At 42.5% G+C, this 15348-nt stretch overlaps 1 protein-coding gene across 3 annotated transcripts in view; it reads right to left on the bottom strand.

Moving 5' to 3' along the window:
* Window positions 1–2197: 2197 nt before the first annotated feature.
* Window positions 2198–15348, bottom strand: part of prdm1a (PR domain containing 1a, with ZNF domain) — a 14006-nt gene continuing 855 nt past the window's right edge. Inside the window, exons 1-7 of one of the 3 annotated variants that reach the window (XM_083525379.1) lie at window positions 11857–12117; window positions 9815–10063; window positions 8263–8382; window positions 6767–7019; window positions 3603–4519; window positions 3364–3492; window positions 2198–3260 (exon numbers count right to left, since the gene is read on the bottom strand). In XM_083525379.1, the coding sequence (XP_083381505.1) occupies window positions 2697–3260; window positions 3364–3492; window positions 3603–4519; window positions 6767–7019; window positions 8263–8382; window positions 9815–10063; window positions 11857–11883 (2259 nt within the window). In that variant the 5' untranslated portion in view covers window positions 11884–12117 and the 3' untranslated portion in view covers window positions 2198–2696. Of the gene's footprint in view, window positions 3261–3363; window positions 3493–3602; window positions 4520–6766; window positions 7020–7232; window positions 8219–8262; window positions 8383–9814; window positions 10064–11856; window positions 12118–15348 lie in introns of those variants that run through there. The other 2 variants (XM_083525380.1, XM_083525381.1) reach the window with 2 other exon arrangements.

Below are 15348 nucleotides of genomic sequence, written 5' to 3'. Positions count from 1 at the left end.
GATTTGTGAAAGTAGTTCTCGTCTCTTTGTAAGTGCTCGGAGGTATGCGGTAATAGAAAAAGAACTAATAATCAGTCGTTTTTGTTATTAAACTATAATACTTTTAAGCTGTTTATAGTAACGTTTAATGTTGCGGAACGTTGATGAAACAAGTGAGTTTCTTCACATCACAGCAGCTATAAACAGTCATTTCCTCAGATTTCCTCTTTTATCTGCTCTGTTGATGTTTATAAGACAAACAAATTATCTTTTTTTTCTTTCTTTTTTTTTTTAAACAAAGGACTGTTTTAAAAAGTCTTAATATTTGGTTACAGCTTGACCTCTAATTACTACAAAACACTGACACTGGAGACTTCTTCACAAAACTGAAGTTGTTACTATGGCAACAGAAAAAATCTAAAAACTAAGGTGCTTTATACTCATCACCTACATTACAGCGGAGTACATTTTATTCTTTGCATATCCCGTCAATGTTAGGAAGCTGGGGTCAGCCATTATAGAGCTACCCTACAACACACACGGTTAAGGGCCTTAATCAATGGCCGAACAGCAGCACCTTGTCAATACCATGACTTGAACCCCCAACTTTCCAAACAGTCACCCAGAGCCTTAACCACTGAGTTACCACTTCCTCCAAGTTAAAAGAACAACTTTTGCCAGACTCCTTTATCTTTTATAGAAAAAAGAATCAATGATTGCTTTAATTGCATTTTCTGGTCTGATGAAATGTACAGCATACAGATCCCATAGGTTACTAAGCCGAACTTTAGAGGGCATATTCTCAGCAAGAAAGCAGCTGTTCGCCTCGTCTCCAAATTTTTGGTCATGATTACTGGAGCTGTGGAACCTTCTGTGTTCACGTATGAATGTATCATTTCCCCAATAGTAATAATAAGATATTGGAAAGAGAACAGTGTGTCGGTGCAAAGGCAAAGTGAAAATGCTGAGTAAGAAGATGAATTCCATGATTCGTTTCAGTGTTTTCAAATCAAATCAAACTAAGAATTGCTCTTGTACATTATAGAGTGGCAGAAAATATGGCTGAAATTGCACACTTGAATTTGCACCAGAATGGAGCATATATATATACACACACACACACACACACACACACATATATATATATATATATATGGATAAAAATGACAAGAAATGCAGACAATTCTGTTGTCAGTTAACATTTATATAATTTACATTTTTAAACAAGTTGCACTTAAATAACTATGTAAACCTGTATGTAAACATAGAGACAGAGGAGTTTCTTTGTTTTTTTTTTTTTTTTTTTTTTTTTTTTTTACATTTCATTTAAAGCTAAAGATATGGGGAACACTTTGGTCATACTTCAGAACAAAGAAATTAAGAGATGCTACTGTTTTTACAGCACCCTTTGGTGCATTAAGGAAAAAAGTCCTTAAGCTGTCAAAATGATGATTTCTGAAATCTGGATTAAAAGAATTTACAGAAAATGACCAATGAAAATAAACCAGTGCATATAAAGACCAAGGCACCATTTTGTGCCATCCATGAGTGTTAAAAAAAAAAAAAAAAGAAAACTGGGCAAACAACATCTAAAGAGCGACTAATACCACTATCGACACTCACTGCTCTTCAAGTGAACTTTGGTAACTAGCTCGGTACTCCAGCCCCTAAACCCCACCCTCCCAACCCCTCGCTCCAAAATAATAGTGAGTGAATAGAGAAATACTCTCAGCTTCATACCCAGTGTGCTACATGCTACCAGGCTCCTCTTTTTTTCTTTTTTTTTTTGGACTACAAAGAGACCTCCACTCCAGGGACATTTAGGTTTCTTCTTCAAGTAGAAAAGCAATAAATATCATATATGCCTTTGACTTCCTTCTGAATGCACTCACAGCCTACATCGAACTACACACACTCACAGTTTGAGGTAACTTGTTGAAAATAGATACGAAATGCCCTTTCTTGTGTTATGCCAAGGAGTGCTCATTAGAAATAAGGGAAAGGCTTTGTAGGTTATTAAAAAAAACAAATCTCTTCCCTCCCCTCCCAGCATTTAAGACATGGTGGTGGTAACATTGTCCAAGATTCCACCACAGCCTTCCACAAAAGAGCTACAGATATATATATATATATATATATATATATATATATATATATATATATATATATATATATATATATATATATATATATATATATATATATATATAACAAATAATAAAAAAGAACCGGAAGCAAGGCAAGCTCCTCAAATCTGGTACTCATTAGTTCATAACAATCAGAGGGCAAACAAACGCAGGCTGTAAGAAACTATGTACAAAAGAGTAACAATATAAAATATACAGAACAGTGAATTACAATGAATTACCCAGTCATTGTAAACATTGACAATAAATTAAGGAGGTTGCATAACAAGCCTAACCAAATATTATTAAGGAATAACAATAGCAAAAAATAATAACAAATATCAATGACATCAACAATAATATTATTACAAAACAAAAAGAAATAAATGATTGTCTCTAAAGTAAGTGTAGGACACATTGGACCGCTAGTGGCCTTGAGCAGTGTCTCTTAGCCCTGAGTATGGTAAGTCCCTGAAAGCAAAGTTCTGAGCCTGTCTCCTTTTCAGAAGGATTGTATACACCTTTGTCTGTCCAACCTGAACCAGATGCGGCTGAGGGGCGCATGACTTAGTGCACGTGTGTGTTCGAGGGCTACGATTCCATCGACTCCACCGTCTCTTGTTTGACCTTGACAGGTAGGAGCTTGATAACCGATGTTTCACTGCTTGGCTCATACAGGCCGAAGGTGCTAGACGGATGTGAAGGATGAAGCAAATCCCCTCCAGTGCTGCCTTTGTGGTACGAGGTCTTGAGGTCCATTTCGTGGCAGATCAGACTGAAGATCTGCTTTTCCACGAGCCTCTCGACATCAACCCCCTCGATCTCCTCCAACCGGTCGGCATTGTCGCTGATGTCGAATCGCTCAATCTCCTCATTAATGCGGTTAAGTTCTTCAAGGCTGCAGTGGGGGGAAGTCATAGCAGCCAGGCAGTAACCCTTAAGGTGAAGGCGCAGGCTGCAGAGGTGGATGTAGTTGCGGTGGCAGTGCGGACACTTGTGTGGGCGCTCCCGTGTGTGCAGCCGTTTGTGCAGCTTGAGGTGGACAAACTGTGTGAACTTGGCTGGGCAGAGCTTGCACTGATAAGGCTTCTCACCTGAGTGAAGCCTTAGATGTGTCTTCAGATTACTCGTGCTGCTGAAACGTTTGTGACAAACCTGTTGAAGAAGAACAAGGAGCTTTAGGACTGGATAGGAACCTTTAGAACTCCAAACCACTAATAGCTGACAGGTGTTATAGTTAAGAAGACATTAGTCTCACCTGGCATTCGTGGGGCTTCTCTCCTGTATGGACCAGGTAGTGCTTCTGCAGGTGGGCCAGCTGAGTGAAGCCCTTATTGCATGTCTGACACTTAAAAGGACGCTCACCACTGTGAACACGCAGGTGCACCTGAGAACAGTGCATAAGAGGGAGCAGGGTTAGAGACAATGTCCCATTCATAACAGGAGGCATATGTGTGTCCAACAGAGGGACTGAGAAAAAAAGAGCTAAGTTTTTACCTTAAGGTTTGAGAGCTGTCCGAAAGTCTTGCTGCATACATTGCACTCATACTTTATCTTGCCATTCTGTTTCTTAAGTGGGTATGGCAGTGTCTTGTATCCCGCAGGGCCTCGCTTCATCTTGCTAAGATTGATCGCTTCGTCTTCTAAATGTCGGATGCTCGGCTGTGCTGAGGTGGGGTTGGCAGGCTGCTGATCAGCAGATACTGCCGATCCAGCTGTGGGAGAACCACTGATGGGGGCACGAGGGTGTCCATGCAACGGTTTGTCTTTTGGGGTTGTCGCTCTTGAGAAGGCACTCTTGGGCGGTGGAAGCAGAAAGTCTCTGTGTGGTGGCAGCAGGAAATGACGTCCACCCTCAGGTGGAAGCATGTTGGGTGGGAAGGGCATGTGAGGGGTCATTAAGCTGTTGTAAAGAGGGTACATGCGGGAGAAAACGTTCCCCACTGGTGGGGTTCCACTCATGGAGTAAGGGGATAAGACATAATGTGAGCTATGATAGAATGAGGAAAGAGAGTTGGATGGGGAGTAGCCAGGATAGAGACCCAGGCCACCATTGTAGAGTGGCAAAGCATCCCTAGGATCTGCTGGTGTAGGACTGCTTCCAGGACTGGTTTCAGGGCTGCTGCGGGCTGACGGGCTTGGGGTGGCTGAAGACAGTGCAGGTGACCGAGTGGAAAAACAGATACTTGGGCTGGTTTTCATGACATCCTCTCGGAGGTGCGGTTGTGGCCGGATTGGGTAGATGACACGTGGGTAGATGGGTCTGTCAGGGCTGATGGGGCAGTGGGGACGTGTTGGCAGTGGTCTTGCAGGCTCCCGCCATGTGTCTTTGAGTATTTCTGAGACAGTATGCTCTCTCTTCACAACAGGCTTTTCTTCTGACACCTGCTGCTTTGATTCTATCAGACTTTGCTCTGTAGACACACATGAAAGCAGCACATTAGACTACAGAGTAAAGTACTAACTTAACATTCTTCGGGCATCCTCGTAATTATGAGTTCACGCTCTGTCACACATACATCCTAAATAAACTCATACTATACATCATCCCTCACTATAATATAACCTCACAGTCTATATTTACTGTCTTTAGGTCAGATAAAGGGCTCCACATACTGCTGGCTTTTTGCTACAGGAGATCTATTGTTACACAGGACATAGATCTTCCCAATGCAAAGAAGATTTAAAACACAAAGTAGCCTAGTTGTTCAATTAAGGACGACAGTTTGACAGATGATCCAGAGGTAAGGGCTGCAGACAGGATGTGAGCAATGACAGTGATCCCAGTCAGGGTGGTGGAGTAGGCTGAATTCTGCTCACAGCACTGATACTATCTAATGGATGTGGCAGCAAATGATTGAAAGTTTCCTTCTAAGAGGAAGCCGCAAAGCCCTGACTGCACTCACCTCAAAAACAATTCAAAACAAAGTGAACTCGGACAATCCTTTGTAGTACCTCAGCTCATCCCTAAAATTATGGAGACCTCCTTCTCATGCAGGATTGGGGATGCTTTATTTATTTATTGTTTTTTGTCAGAGTTTCAGACGAAAACAATATATAAATGCTCTATTTGATGGAGTTGTAAATGAGGTAAGATAAAAGAGGAAAGACGTAATGACTTCCTGCTTCTTTTTTTCTGTGACCTTTACACAAAGTGTAAAGTCTTTTTATAAGTTCTGAGATGTTGGTGGGTGTGTGTGTTTGTGTGTGTGTGTGTGTGTGTGTGTGTGTGTGTGTGGTTTGCAAGATGAGTATCCTCCTAAAAAATCTCCCCGTTCTTAGAGCCCCCATCCCTTTGCTCTGTGAGCAATGTGTAAACGCAGCTAGAGGTTATCAGTAACCTCCCCCTTCCAATTCTCTTCTACAGATAACTCCATTCCCCACTCCTCCCGGGAGAACTTGTGCAAAACAAACAGGGAAGCAATTCCAACAGATATCAATCTGTCAGCACAGCCCCGCCACCAGGAAGTTCAAGTAGTCAATGGAGCGTTTTTTTTTTTTTTTTTTGTTTAGGTTTTTTTTTCTCAGTCTTACTCTCTCTTTGGCTTTCTTTTAAAGTGCCAAATAAATTATTGAGCTGCGCCAAAGATCTGTCTGCACTTCCCCATGTGGAAGCGTGTGTGTGTGTGTGTGTGTGTGTGTGTGTTTGTGTGTGTGTGTGTGTGTGTGTGTGTGTGTAAAGGAGAGGTTACAAAACAGCGCCTGGATGAAGGTGCTTAAAAGCCTGCTCGGCTAAAGCGTCAATTAACTTTAGAATGCTGAAGAAGTTTAGTGAACCATGGAGTGAGATAGCTTGAGCTTTTCTAAATCAATCCCATGTGGGAGGCCCTGCCAGTCATCTCGGCCCATTCCATTATACTGAGTCATATGTGCAATGGCTATAAGCTGGTTCGTGCTATGACTCTGTCTGGTTTGAGAGAACGAGAGAGAGCGCACAATAGATAAAGAGATTGCTCTTACTTTCTCAGGTAGTAAGTAGGAGAGCTTAGGTGTCAGTGGTGGGTCAGAAAGCCTAATTATAGACTACTTTGTGTGTGTGTGTGTGTGTGTGTGTGTGTGTGTGTGTGTGTGTGTGTGTGTGTGTGTGTGTGTGTATTGATTTGTGCAGGGAACTGGGGGGGGGGCCCAGGCACCCATACCCTGAGGGTATGCGCATGACCCAGGGGAGCGGAGTCACCGAGACTGCTCTGTTCCCGCCACACCTGAGCATTGTCTCCTTCCTCTTCTATGTCTCACACACTCACTATATATCTGTATACTTCTTTCTGTCTGTCTCTCTGGTATGAAAAAAAAGATTTCGCTTTGAAACTTTTTATTGCTGGTTGAGCAATAACTGATTGAGCGTGTAGAATGTTGAAAGAGCATCTAAGAAAAAATGAGCAATTGCATTTTCCTCTTTGTAATTACAGTCAACATTACGATGCCTATACAGAAATGTTACCCAAAAAAAACCCCTGTGTCTCAAGGAATTCTGTCTTTAAAGGAGATGAAAGAAAGAAGAGCATGTACAGTTGGAATGATAATGACAGACTCAGACCAAGTCCACACGCTCGCTCAGGGTTTGTCCTGAAGTAAGAAGGGAGAGGAAACTATCCTCTCGACCGACACAAACAGCTTAACCGTCATTATAGTGTATTAAAGTGTTCTTTGGTTGTACTTACTGAGCTTTTGCATCATGAGATCTCCTGAAGGAGGGTAGTGGAGACGGTGTGCGAAGTCAGTGCAGTACCAGACCAGCAGCTCCTGGTCAGCAGGGATGGCCTTCACGGTGTAGAAGTAGATGCTCATGCCATTCTGGCACGCCGCCAGGTTCTGCTCTTGCTGCGAATGTCCTGGATTGACATACCGCATCCAGTTGCTTTTCTCCTCATCCAGGCCGTCTACAAAGTGATGGAACTCTCCTTTGGTATAAATCTGAGAAAAAAAAATCAGACGTACAGCTTTTAACCCAAACGCTCAGTAACGATTATTGTATCTCACGTTATCTTTACTCATTACTCCACTGTGGTCTAAACACTTGCCCTTGAGACAAACAGAGAGAAAGAGACAAGTGGGAGACACTAAAGCTACAATCTTTTATAAAAGCCACATGACTGACTCAGTAAGCACACCCCCACCAATACTCACACTCTCATGTTGAATCTGCATGTCTTCTCTCTCTCTCACTCATACACACTTGCAGATGCACACACGCACACTCACGCACACACACACATCCCCACCCTCATTTGAACTCATGAAGTGGAAGGTTTGCTTTGGGGTAGTTCTAAGCTTAGCGCCGTGTTCAGACTAACTTCACCATTTCCAGGAACCCTTGACATCACCAGCAAAGGCTTCCCTTGGTGACACCAGTGTTATGCTTCCGCTACACATTTTACTGTACCACCCCCACCCCCTCCACACAGACCGCCCTCCCGTCAGTACAGCTCCGATCTCCAGTAACATAGGAAAGATGTCAGTGTTTGTTTGCAGTTAAAAGAGCAGCATCTTTTTTTCCATGAGGGGATGTCTGTGGTCTTAAGACCAAAAAAACAATTCTGAGCAAAAAATAAAAAAAATTATTTACGGTCATGGATTGGATCGCACTTGGATGACTTGACACTTTCACCATGACGACATCTGCATATGCAACAGCTGAAAGCCACAGACAGGGAAGCGAGCGCGAGCACACATCATGCATTACTGGCAGCAGGCTCGGAGACAACCTGATGCAACGGCTTTAATGCCAGTGGTTCGAAACAGACCAAACGTTTCGGTACAGCCGAATGAGTGACATCTTCCCATTCTAAAAGGCATCCACCTCAAGATCGAGCGCTGCCAAGTCATTCGGCTCTTTCTTTTCACCATTCAGAAACGGCGCAGTCAAAACAAGATCACACAACACGAAATAAATCTTCACTCTCTCACTCAGTCAGAGCCGCCAACGCAAGCGCTGGTTCTCAAAACACTACACTCTAACTCAGCACTTTTTTTTTTGGTAAGCAGGCTCTGCTGTCGTATAAGCCCTGCACCAGTCATGACACGCAGGAAGTAAGTCAGTGGAACAGGAAGTGACCTGTTCGCTTGCATGTTTTTTTTTTCTTCTCTCGTGTATTTCTTTTGCTCCCCCTTTCGAGAAAAAAAAATAAAATTAAATAAAAAAAATAAAACAACTCACCCTCCAGAAGTACTTCCTGTTGGCGTCTTTGGGCACATTCTCTGCTGTATAACTTTCTCCCACTAGAGGGCCAAATCGAGTTCCTTTAGGGATGTATTCACGGCTTACAACGCCGATCACCTTGTGGAGGAAAGAAAGAAAGAAACGTGTCATGAGATAAACCAGCGAATTTATGACCCGACATTAAATTTCATCGCGCTATTTAAAAGTCACAAGCAATTTATGAGGAGGTTTTACAAGGCATTTATGTGGATGGGTGACATCAATTAAAAGAAATTCATGACCCTGAGAGTAAAGATGCAGTCAAGAAGGTGGTGTGTTTTTCTTTTTTTGGGAAGGAGGTGTTTTCGGACAGCTCCAGTTAAGGGAAGTCAGGGGTCAACCAGGTACTGTCTTGACATCCACTTAGGCTTGAGAAAAAGATGTCCTCTCTCACCTCTCATTAAGTGCGCAGACCCTCCCTGCTGCACTCATTACCAGGCCTCCTTCCTCACCACATCAAACACTACTGTAACCCTCAAAGCATAAATCCACACCTACGATTACAGCTTGCACTTCTTCCTTTGAGGTAAACGGCATCAAAAAAGCCCGAAGGCGGATGGAGCAGAGCGCTGCTGTCTGGCCTTTTGGATTACAACAGCCAGACTTCAATCTAATCTCCTCGACCAAAATCCGCTCTTCAGCTGCCCCCCCCTTCTACCACCCCTTCCACCACCACCATCTTTCTTCCATATACACCCCAAAACACAAACAGCCATGTGGATAAAGCAGTAGGAAATCCCCTCACATTTCTCGAAAGCCTACAGCAGAGAAGCAGTTCAGTGGGGAGATTAGGCCTTCTTTTTGATAACTCATTAACCGAGACTTAGCTCGGCTCCCGAGCTTCGCGCCAGCTCCTTCTCAACTTCTTGCCATGCTCCCACCTTTCTCTTTCATCACCAGAACATAAATGAATCTCTTAAGTGGGGTCTATTTGTGTGTAGGTTTTTCTTGTCCTGAGAAGTAAGCGAGAGATAAAACAACAAAAAAAAGAAAGAGAAAAATCTATGCCGCTGATCTGAGGATGGCGTTTAACGGCGTTCAAAGGTTTTGCCGCTTCAAATCAAGGGGAAGTTTGCGCATCGTCACTATTACAATCATCACTGTCTGTCCAAGATAACAGGCGATTGATGTGATGGGAGATGGGAGTCGTGCTGCTTACAGAGACATGCAAAATGACACAGAGATACTCAGGAACACCTCAAAGAACAATCGGTGTAGATAAAGAAGATGAAATACGATCCTGTTTGTGAGACAAATCACGGACGATTCTTAAATGAGGGGGAAAAAATCGTGTGTATCAAGCTGTTAATTTTACACTTCTTATGTCAAGATGAGCTGTCACACTAATAATAGGTACGCTCATTCATTGTTTTTTTTTTTTTTTAACAAGCAGATGGTGTGTACAGTACTATGCATGAATCTGACACTACAAACCCCAACGCCACGCTGCAGGGAATTAGTTCCTTAGTCTGCAAGCGCATGATGCAGCAGTGAGTCATTACAGCCGTACCTCTTTGGAATCAGGGGCATATCTGAAGGCCAGGTTTCTCGGCAGTGATGTCTGGGCACGGGGCAGATCCGGCTTCTCTGGGCTGTCCCACGTGTGGTCCTTGACGATGTACGTGCACTTCTCTTCAAACTCGGCTTCCGTCCACTTGGACATGTCGGCATCCTCGACCGTCACTTTGCGTTCTTCCTGGTCGGCGGTGTTCAGGGCCCCCTCAGTGGTCAACATGACGGAGCTATGCTGAGAGGCGGCCTAAGAGAACGACAGAACCGGGAGGAAGAGGAAATTAATAAAGAATGAGTGGAAATTCAGTGGTACTGAATTCTCTATTTAAAAGGCACACAAAATTAAATAGTAATATGCTTACAAATTCTCCAGCAAGTCATAATTTGCCAGAACAGTTAGTTGATTGGTAATAGAAGGTGACCAAATGGAAATTAACAGCTAAGTTAAACAGAAAACACACACACACACACACACACACACACACACACACACACACACACACACACACACACACCAAGCAAAGCAAAATCATATGTTGACTTGGAAAAAGTAAAAAACAAATCCAACAACAACTCTACTCAGCAATTATAGGCTTTATCTACACCTAGACGAGGTCTTTCTTTTATTCACTCTCGCTCCATCCTTTCCCATCACAGCGTCCGCGTAGAAAACAAACTCGCAGACAGGGACGACAGAGGAAGGAAGTGGCGTCTGTGTCTGAATAGAGCTAAAATTGGAATCGCAGTTGTAAAGTGTCGGAGTCTATAAAACATCCCAGGGAATAACCGTTTGGAGCACAGAACAAAACTGGAAGAATCGCAACTTTTTTTTTTTTCCGTAAGGGGCCAACAGCAGCGAAAACAAGCTTCAAACACTTCCCACCCAAGATATTCCCACACACACACACACACACACACAGGCTGAGCTGAGCTGAGCTCAGCTTAGACTCCATCGAAATTACCAGTGCCTGTCATGAAGACGTCTTATCTTAATGTTTTTATTTAGCACATTTTGTGTATACAAATGTGTAATTCTTTTCAATAATAATACTATTATTACTATTAATAATATTAATAATAATAATAGTTATAATAAGTCATCGGCTCTATTAAAAACCCTTGTTTTGTTTTTGTTTTTAAACAAAGATGTAATAATTGTTTTTAATTATTAAAAAAAAATTATTTGAAGAATAATTGACATCTCACCATTTGTACAAAATTATCTATTTACAGTCCAATTTCCATGAGTCAAAAGATAAAGAGACAAAAATTCTGCAAGCTGTCATTTGTGTAGGACAGCTGCAAGATCAAAACTAATATTGAAACCAAGAAACTGAACATGAAAAAACTGGGCAACCGTATTATTCTTTTTTTTTTGGCAATTTTTTTTCCATGTAAACTCAAATTCAACTATTTAATGTTTTTCTTACATGTAAAACCAAATATAACTATTTATTTAAAACTAAAAAGTTATATATATATATATATATATATATGTGTGTGTGTGTGTGTTTTAGATCACACAGTTGTATGTATGTGTTTGTTTACATTTTAATTGGCCAAATGTAACATTTTATTTTTTCTCATTTGTAACAGCATACAGACAAAAACCCATTTTCAACAATATTTGGCCAATCACAAGCAAAGATCACTCCAGAGTGTAAATGAACAAATTTCGTTTCTTACGGTTCGAAAAAAAAAGTAATGTGCTAGCTGACATGCAAATTGGCAAGAAATTAAATAATTGGATAGATAGATAGATAGATAGATAGATAGATAGATAGATAGATAGATAGATAGATAGATAGATAGATAGATAGATAGATAGATAGAAAAAATAAGTAGAAGAATAAAAAAAATTATAAACAGAGAGTAAAATCAAAAGAATGCTTACTATTGAACAAAATGACAAATAAAGTAATCTAATTAAAAGAAGAAGAAGAAAAAGAACGACAAACATTAAAAGTAAGAGGATTTTTTCAAAGCTGAAATTCAACAGAGAAACAATAAAAAAAATATCAGCCAAGCTTTCTCACTCACCGACAGACTTTGGTTCCAGCCGCACATAGAGCCGTCTGATCTCTCCCCTGAGTGCGCTTGTGTGTGTGTGTGTGTGTGTGTTCCTGACTGTGTGTGTGTGTGTGTATGTATGTGTGTGTGCGGCAGAAAAAGAGCGTGTTCTTGGGACAGGTGCTGATCACCCTGATTCCCTCTCTTGTCCAGCCGCTAGTCCAGATGGCGACTGTGTTCTCCTCTGAGTGTCTCGAGTTTGACTAACTGCCTGAGCATGTTTCTTTCTGACTTGTTGAAGCCCTCCGTTTTGGCCCCTCCCACTTTTGTCCTCCTCCCTCTTTCCCTCACTCACTCCCTCCCTCTTTCTCTCTCTCTTTCTTTCTCTCTCTCTCTCTCTCTCTCCACCCTCCAAGGTCATGTCACATGCATCTTACAAACAAAAAAATAATGTAGTTTTTATGTAATGCTTATAATTCACTCATTCTCAAGAAAGTAGTTGTAAAAGAAAAAGTAGGTCTTTTGTCATATCTCCTGCAGTAGGTGAAATCAAGCAGCAGACCAAAAGTTGATGAGAGATGGTCTTGTTTAAAGAAAGGAGAGGGTGAGGAGGTGGAGGGAGGTGTTGATCCTTCTTCCTCTGACTCTCTTCCTGAGAAGGAAGGACATCCTGCGCCAGTGACTCAATAACCTGTTGCTGTTTACTAAGAGTGGAACTGTAGATTGATGTCTGTGTTTCTCCTCACACCTCCTCCTCCTCCACCTCCTCCTCCTGTTCCAGAGCTTTTGGAACCTCTCTGATATCCCCTAGGGGGTGCTACTTTCTGCCCATCATCTCTTCTACACCCATAGAGTTTGATCAGAATAAAGATGTTAGCGAGGTCCATAATCATAAAAGGGAAGGATGTAACACCCCCAATAAGTAAAGCGACTGAAGTGGAGCTTTGTACACAATCCTAGTCATGGCTTTAGATGAAAGTGTGTAAAAAAAAATAAATGTTGAGCAAAGTCCAAACAGCAGACAGAGAGGATCTCTGGTGGCCTGCTACTCTAACACACTTCCAAAGCTGTGCATGCTTTTTTGTTTAAAAAAAAAAATCCTGGAAATCCCCTAGACCCCTCTTCCATCTATCCATCTGTGGGAGAAAGAATGGTGAAGAAGAGAAAACTGGCAAGAGAATGGGAGACAGTTTGAGCTTTGAACGAACTTAGACGGAAACACACATCCCTACACACGCACACACAAGAACCCACCCAAGCCCTGCTGGTGACAAAGATCTGACCACATCATTCGCTCGTTCGCTGCCTCCTACTTCCTGGCAGCGGACGACCCATAAGATCGAGGCCCTGCAGGCCCGTCTCTTCCTCCAGCCTCGACCCAAATCTGGCCTCCAGCTGGGCCCTGACTCTATAACAAGCCGCAGAGGAGAAACAACAACAAAGCTCTTAGGATTTTTTTTTTTGAGCGAAAAACGAGCGCTTCCTTTCGAAACTGCCATGTGGTCTGGACTCTGGGAACAATCTGGCGAGGAGTTTGCGTTTTCCGCCATTATCATCAATACCAAACCCCTACCACCATTTGGTTCTACCTTTCTCTCTCCCTCTTTTCTCTCATTTCGCCCGTGTCATAAAAGAAAGAGTAGGCTGGGGGGTTTGAGGGAGGGGTCTCTCAAGCTCTGAAGTCAAATTCAAATGGGGGCTTTTTTGGCTTCTGTAGTGGGTTTTAATGTGGCCTACATGCCTGCGAGGGAAGAAAGGAGCCAAACAAAAGCGACAGAAGGACTTCCAGCAGCTTTGTTAGTTTTGCAGAGGGTCGCTATCAAACCCACTGCTGGGCTTTGACTGTAGGACTCCAAGCACAGGTGAGACGGTGAGTGACAGAGTGTAAAAATACCACAAAATGAGGGTTTGGCATGTCAGCCTCTGATAGTAACAACTTTTTTTCCCTTTAAGGTATCAGTGCAATCTATGTGCCACTGGGCATTTTAGAGGCAAACCACATCCCATTTGTGTCTTATGATGTTCCTAAAAAAAGGGCTCATTTGACTCCATACATTCAAATATCTCAACTGGATTATTTGCATTTTTATTTAAACCAACCCCCCTGCAAGCAAACAGTCCCCAACACGCCCCGACCACACACCCCTCCCTCTCCAAACACATTTACAACTGTACGTTATCTCAAAGAAAATGTTTTTTAACCCGAGTCGCAATATATTTGTGTGGTTCAAAACTCTTCCGTTGCCCGTATTAGCCCAAGACGAGGTTGGAGGTAGTGGCCCTTGAATAAGGGGGGGAACAATCATCCAACCTGAATTTTCCTGTGCCTGTGTGTGTGTTCATGAGTGGATAAGTGGGAGGGAAATGGCCATTGTTCTGGGAAAGTTAATCCACAATGGTAGCGTAATGCCTGTGTACGTTTAGCTTCACACATGCCTTGCGTGAGGACAGCTACCCCCTGAACTCCCCCCTGAACAACCACGCTTCCCCCTACACACCCACACACTTTATGTCATCATTTGGACGGCTCAAGCCCCAGGCTTGATTATAATCCTGCCAATCCATCCCTGCCATCTGGGCACTTCGTCCAGGTCAGCTATGGACAATCCACTTGTTTTGTCCACTTTTCCTCTGTTTACCGCTTGCACCATGTGACCTGTTGATGGTTAGAGGTTATTCGCTGTACTTGTTTGGATTGACACGATTAGCCACTATCTGCGCATCCTGTATATTTGGTCAAACGAGTGCAGTCACTAGATTTTTATATAATACGAACCGAGGTACAAGTATGAAAATTAGTATCGAGGTAGCTAACGGAGCTACGATGCAGCAGGACCAAAGATAAAACGCACTGCGTGTAGCCAAGTGCATAAACCCTGCCAATTACATTCACGTAAAAAGCACAACACCGACTGAATGAAAGCTACGGGCCAGAAGGCCGGCACTCATTAACTTGCAGGAAATCTAAAATTAGAGGCTGATGCACAGTTTTGTTGAAAGATGGGCTTTGACGCAACAGCTCCAAATAAGCCATTTCCTAATTGTTCATTATGCAGTAAACAGACTGGATTGTGTGGTTTGCTTCTCAGTGTGCAGGGTTCAGCGGACAGGGTTTGTACAACAATTACTGTGCATGAAAAAGGAACATGAGGCAGATACACTACCTGGCATCTGTGGCTCCACCAACACCAAAGTATGTTTGTTAATATCACTATATATATGTATATAAAGTACTTTTAGACACAGGACCTAGTGGATCAATTGTTCCTAAATATAGCACCATAAGCACCATACCTGGTTCTGAGCAAACTACACAGCACAATATGGTGTTGGATTTGTGTAAGATTTATTAAAACCTTGGATCCTACAGAAGCCCCACCCCACCTTGCTGCTGGAGGGGTCCTAATATTATGTGTATCTTGTGTATCAATATGCTTCCTTCACCTGACCTTTTAAAGTGAAGTTTTATGCACATTGCTTAAACACTGCACACTGTTCAGAGCGTGCACACACACACACACA

The sequence above is a fragment of the Silurus aristotelis genome (genome assembly GCF_946808225.1).
Source record: "Silurus aristotelis genome assembly, chromosome: 22".
NCBI classification, from domain to species: domain Eukaryota; kingdom Metazoa; phylum Chordata; class Actinopteri; order Siluriformes; family Siluridae; genus Silurus; species Silurus aristotelis.
This window is presented reverse-complemented; position numbering and strand designations above follow the sequence as displayed.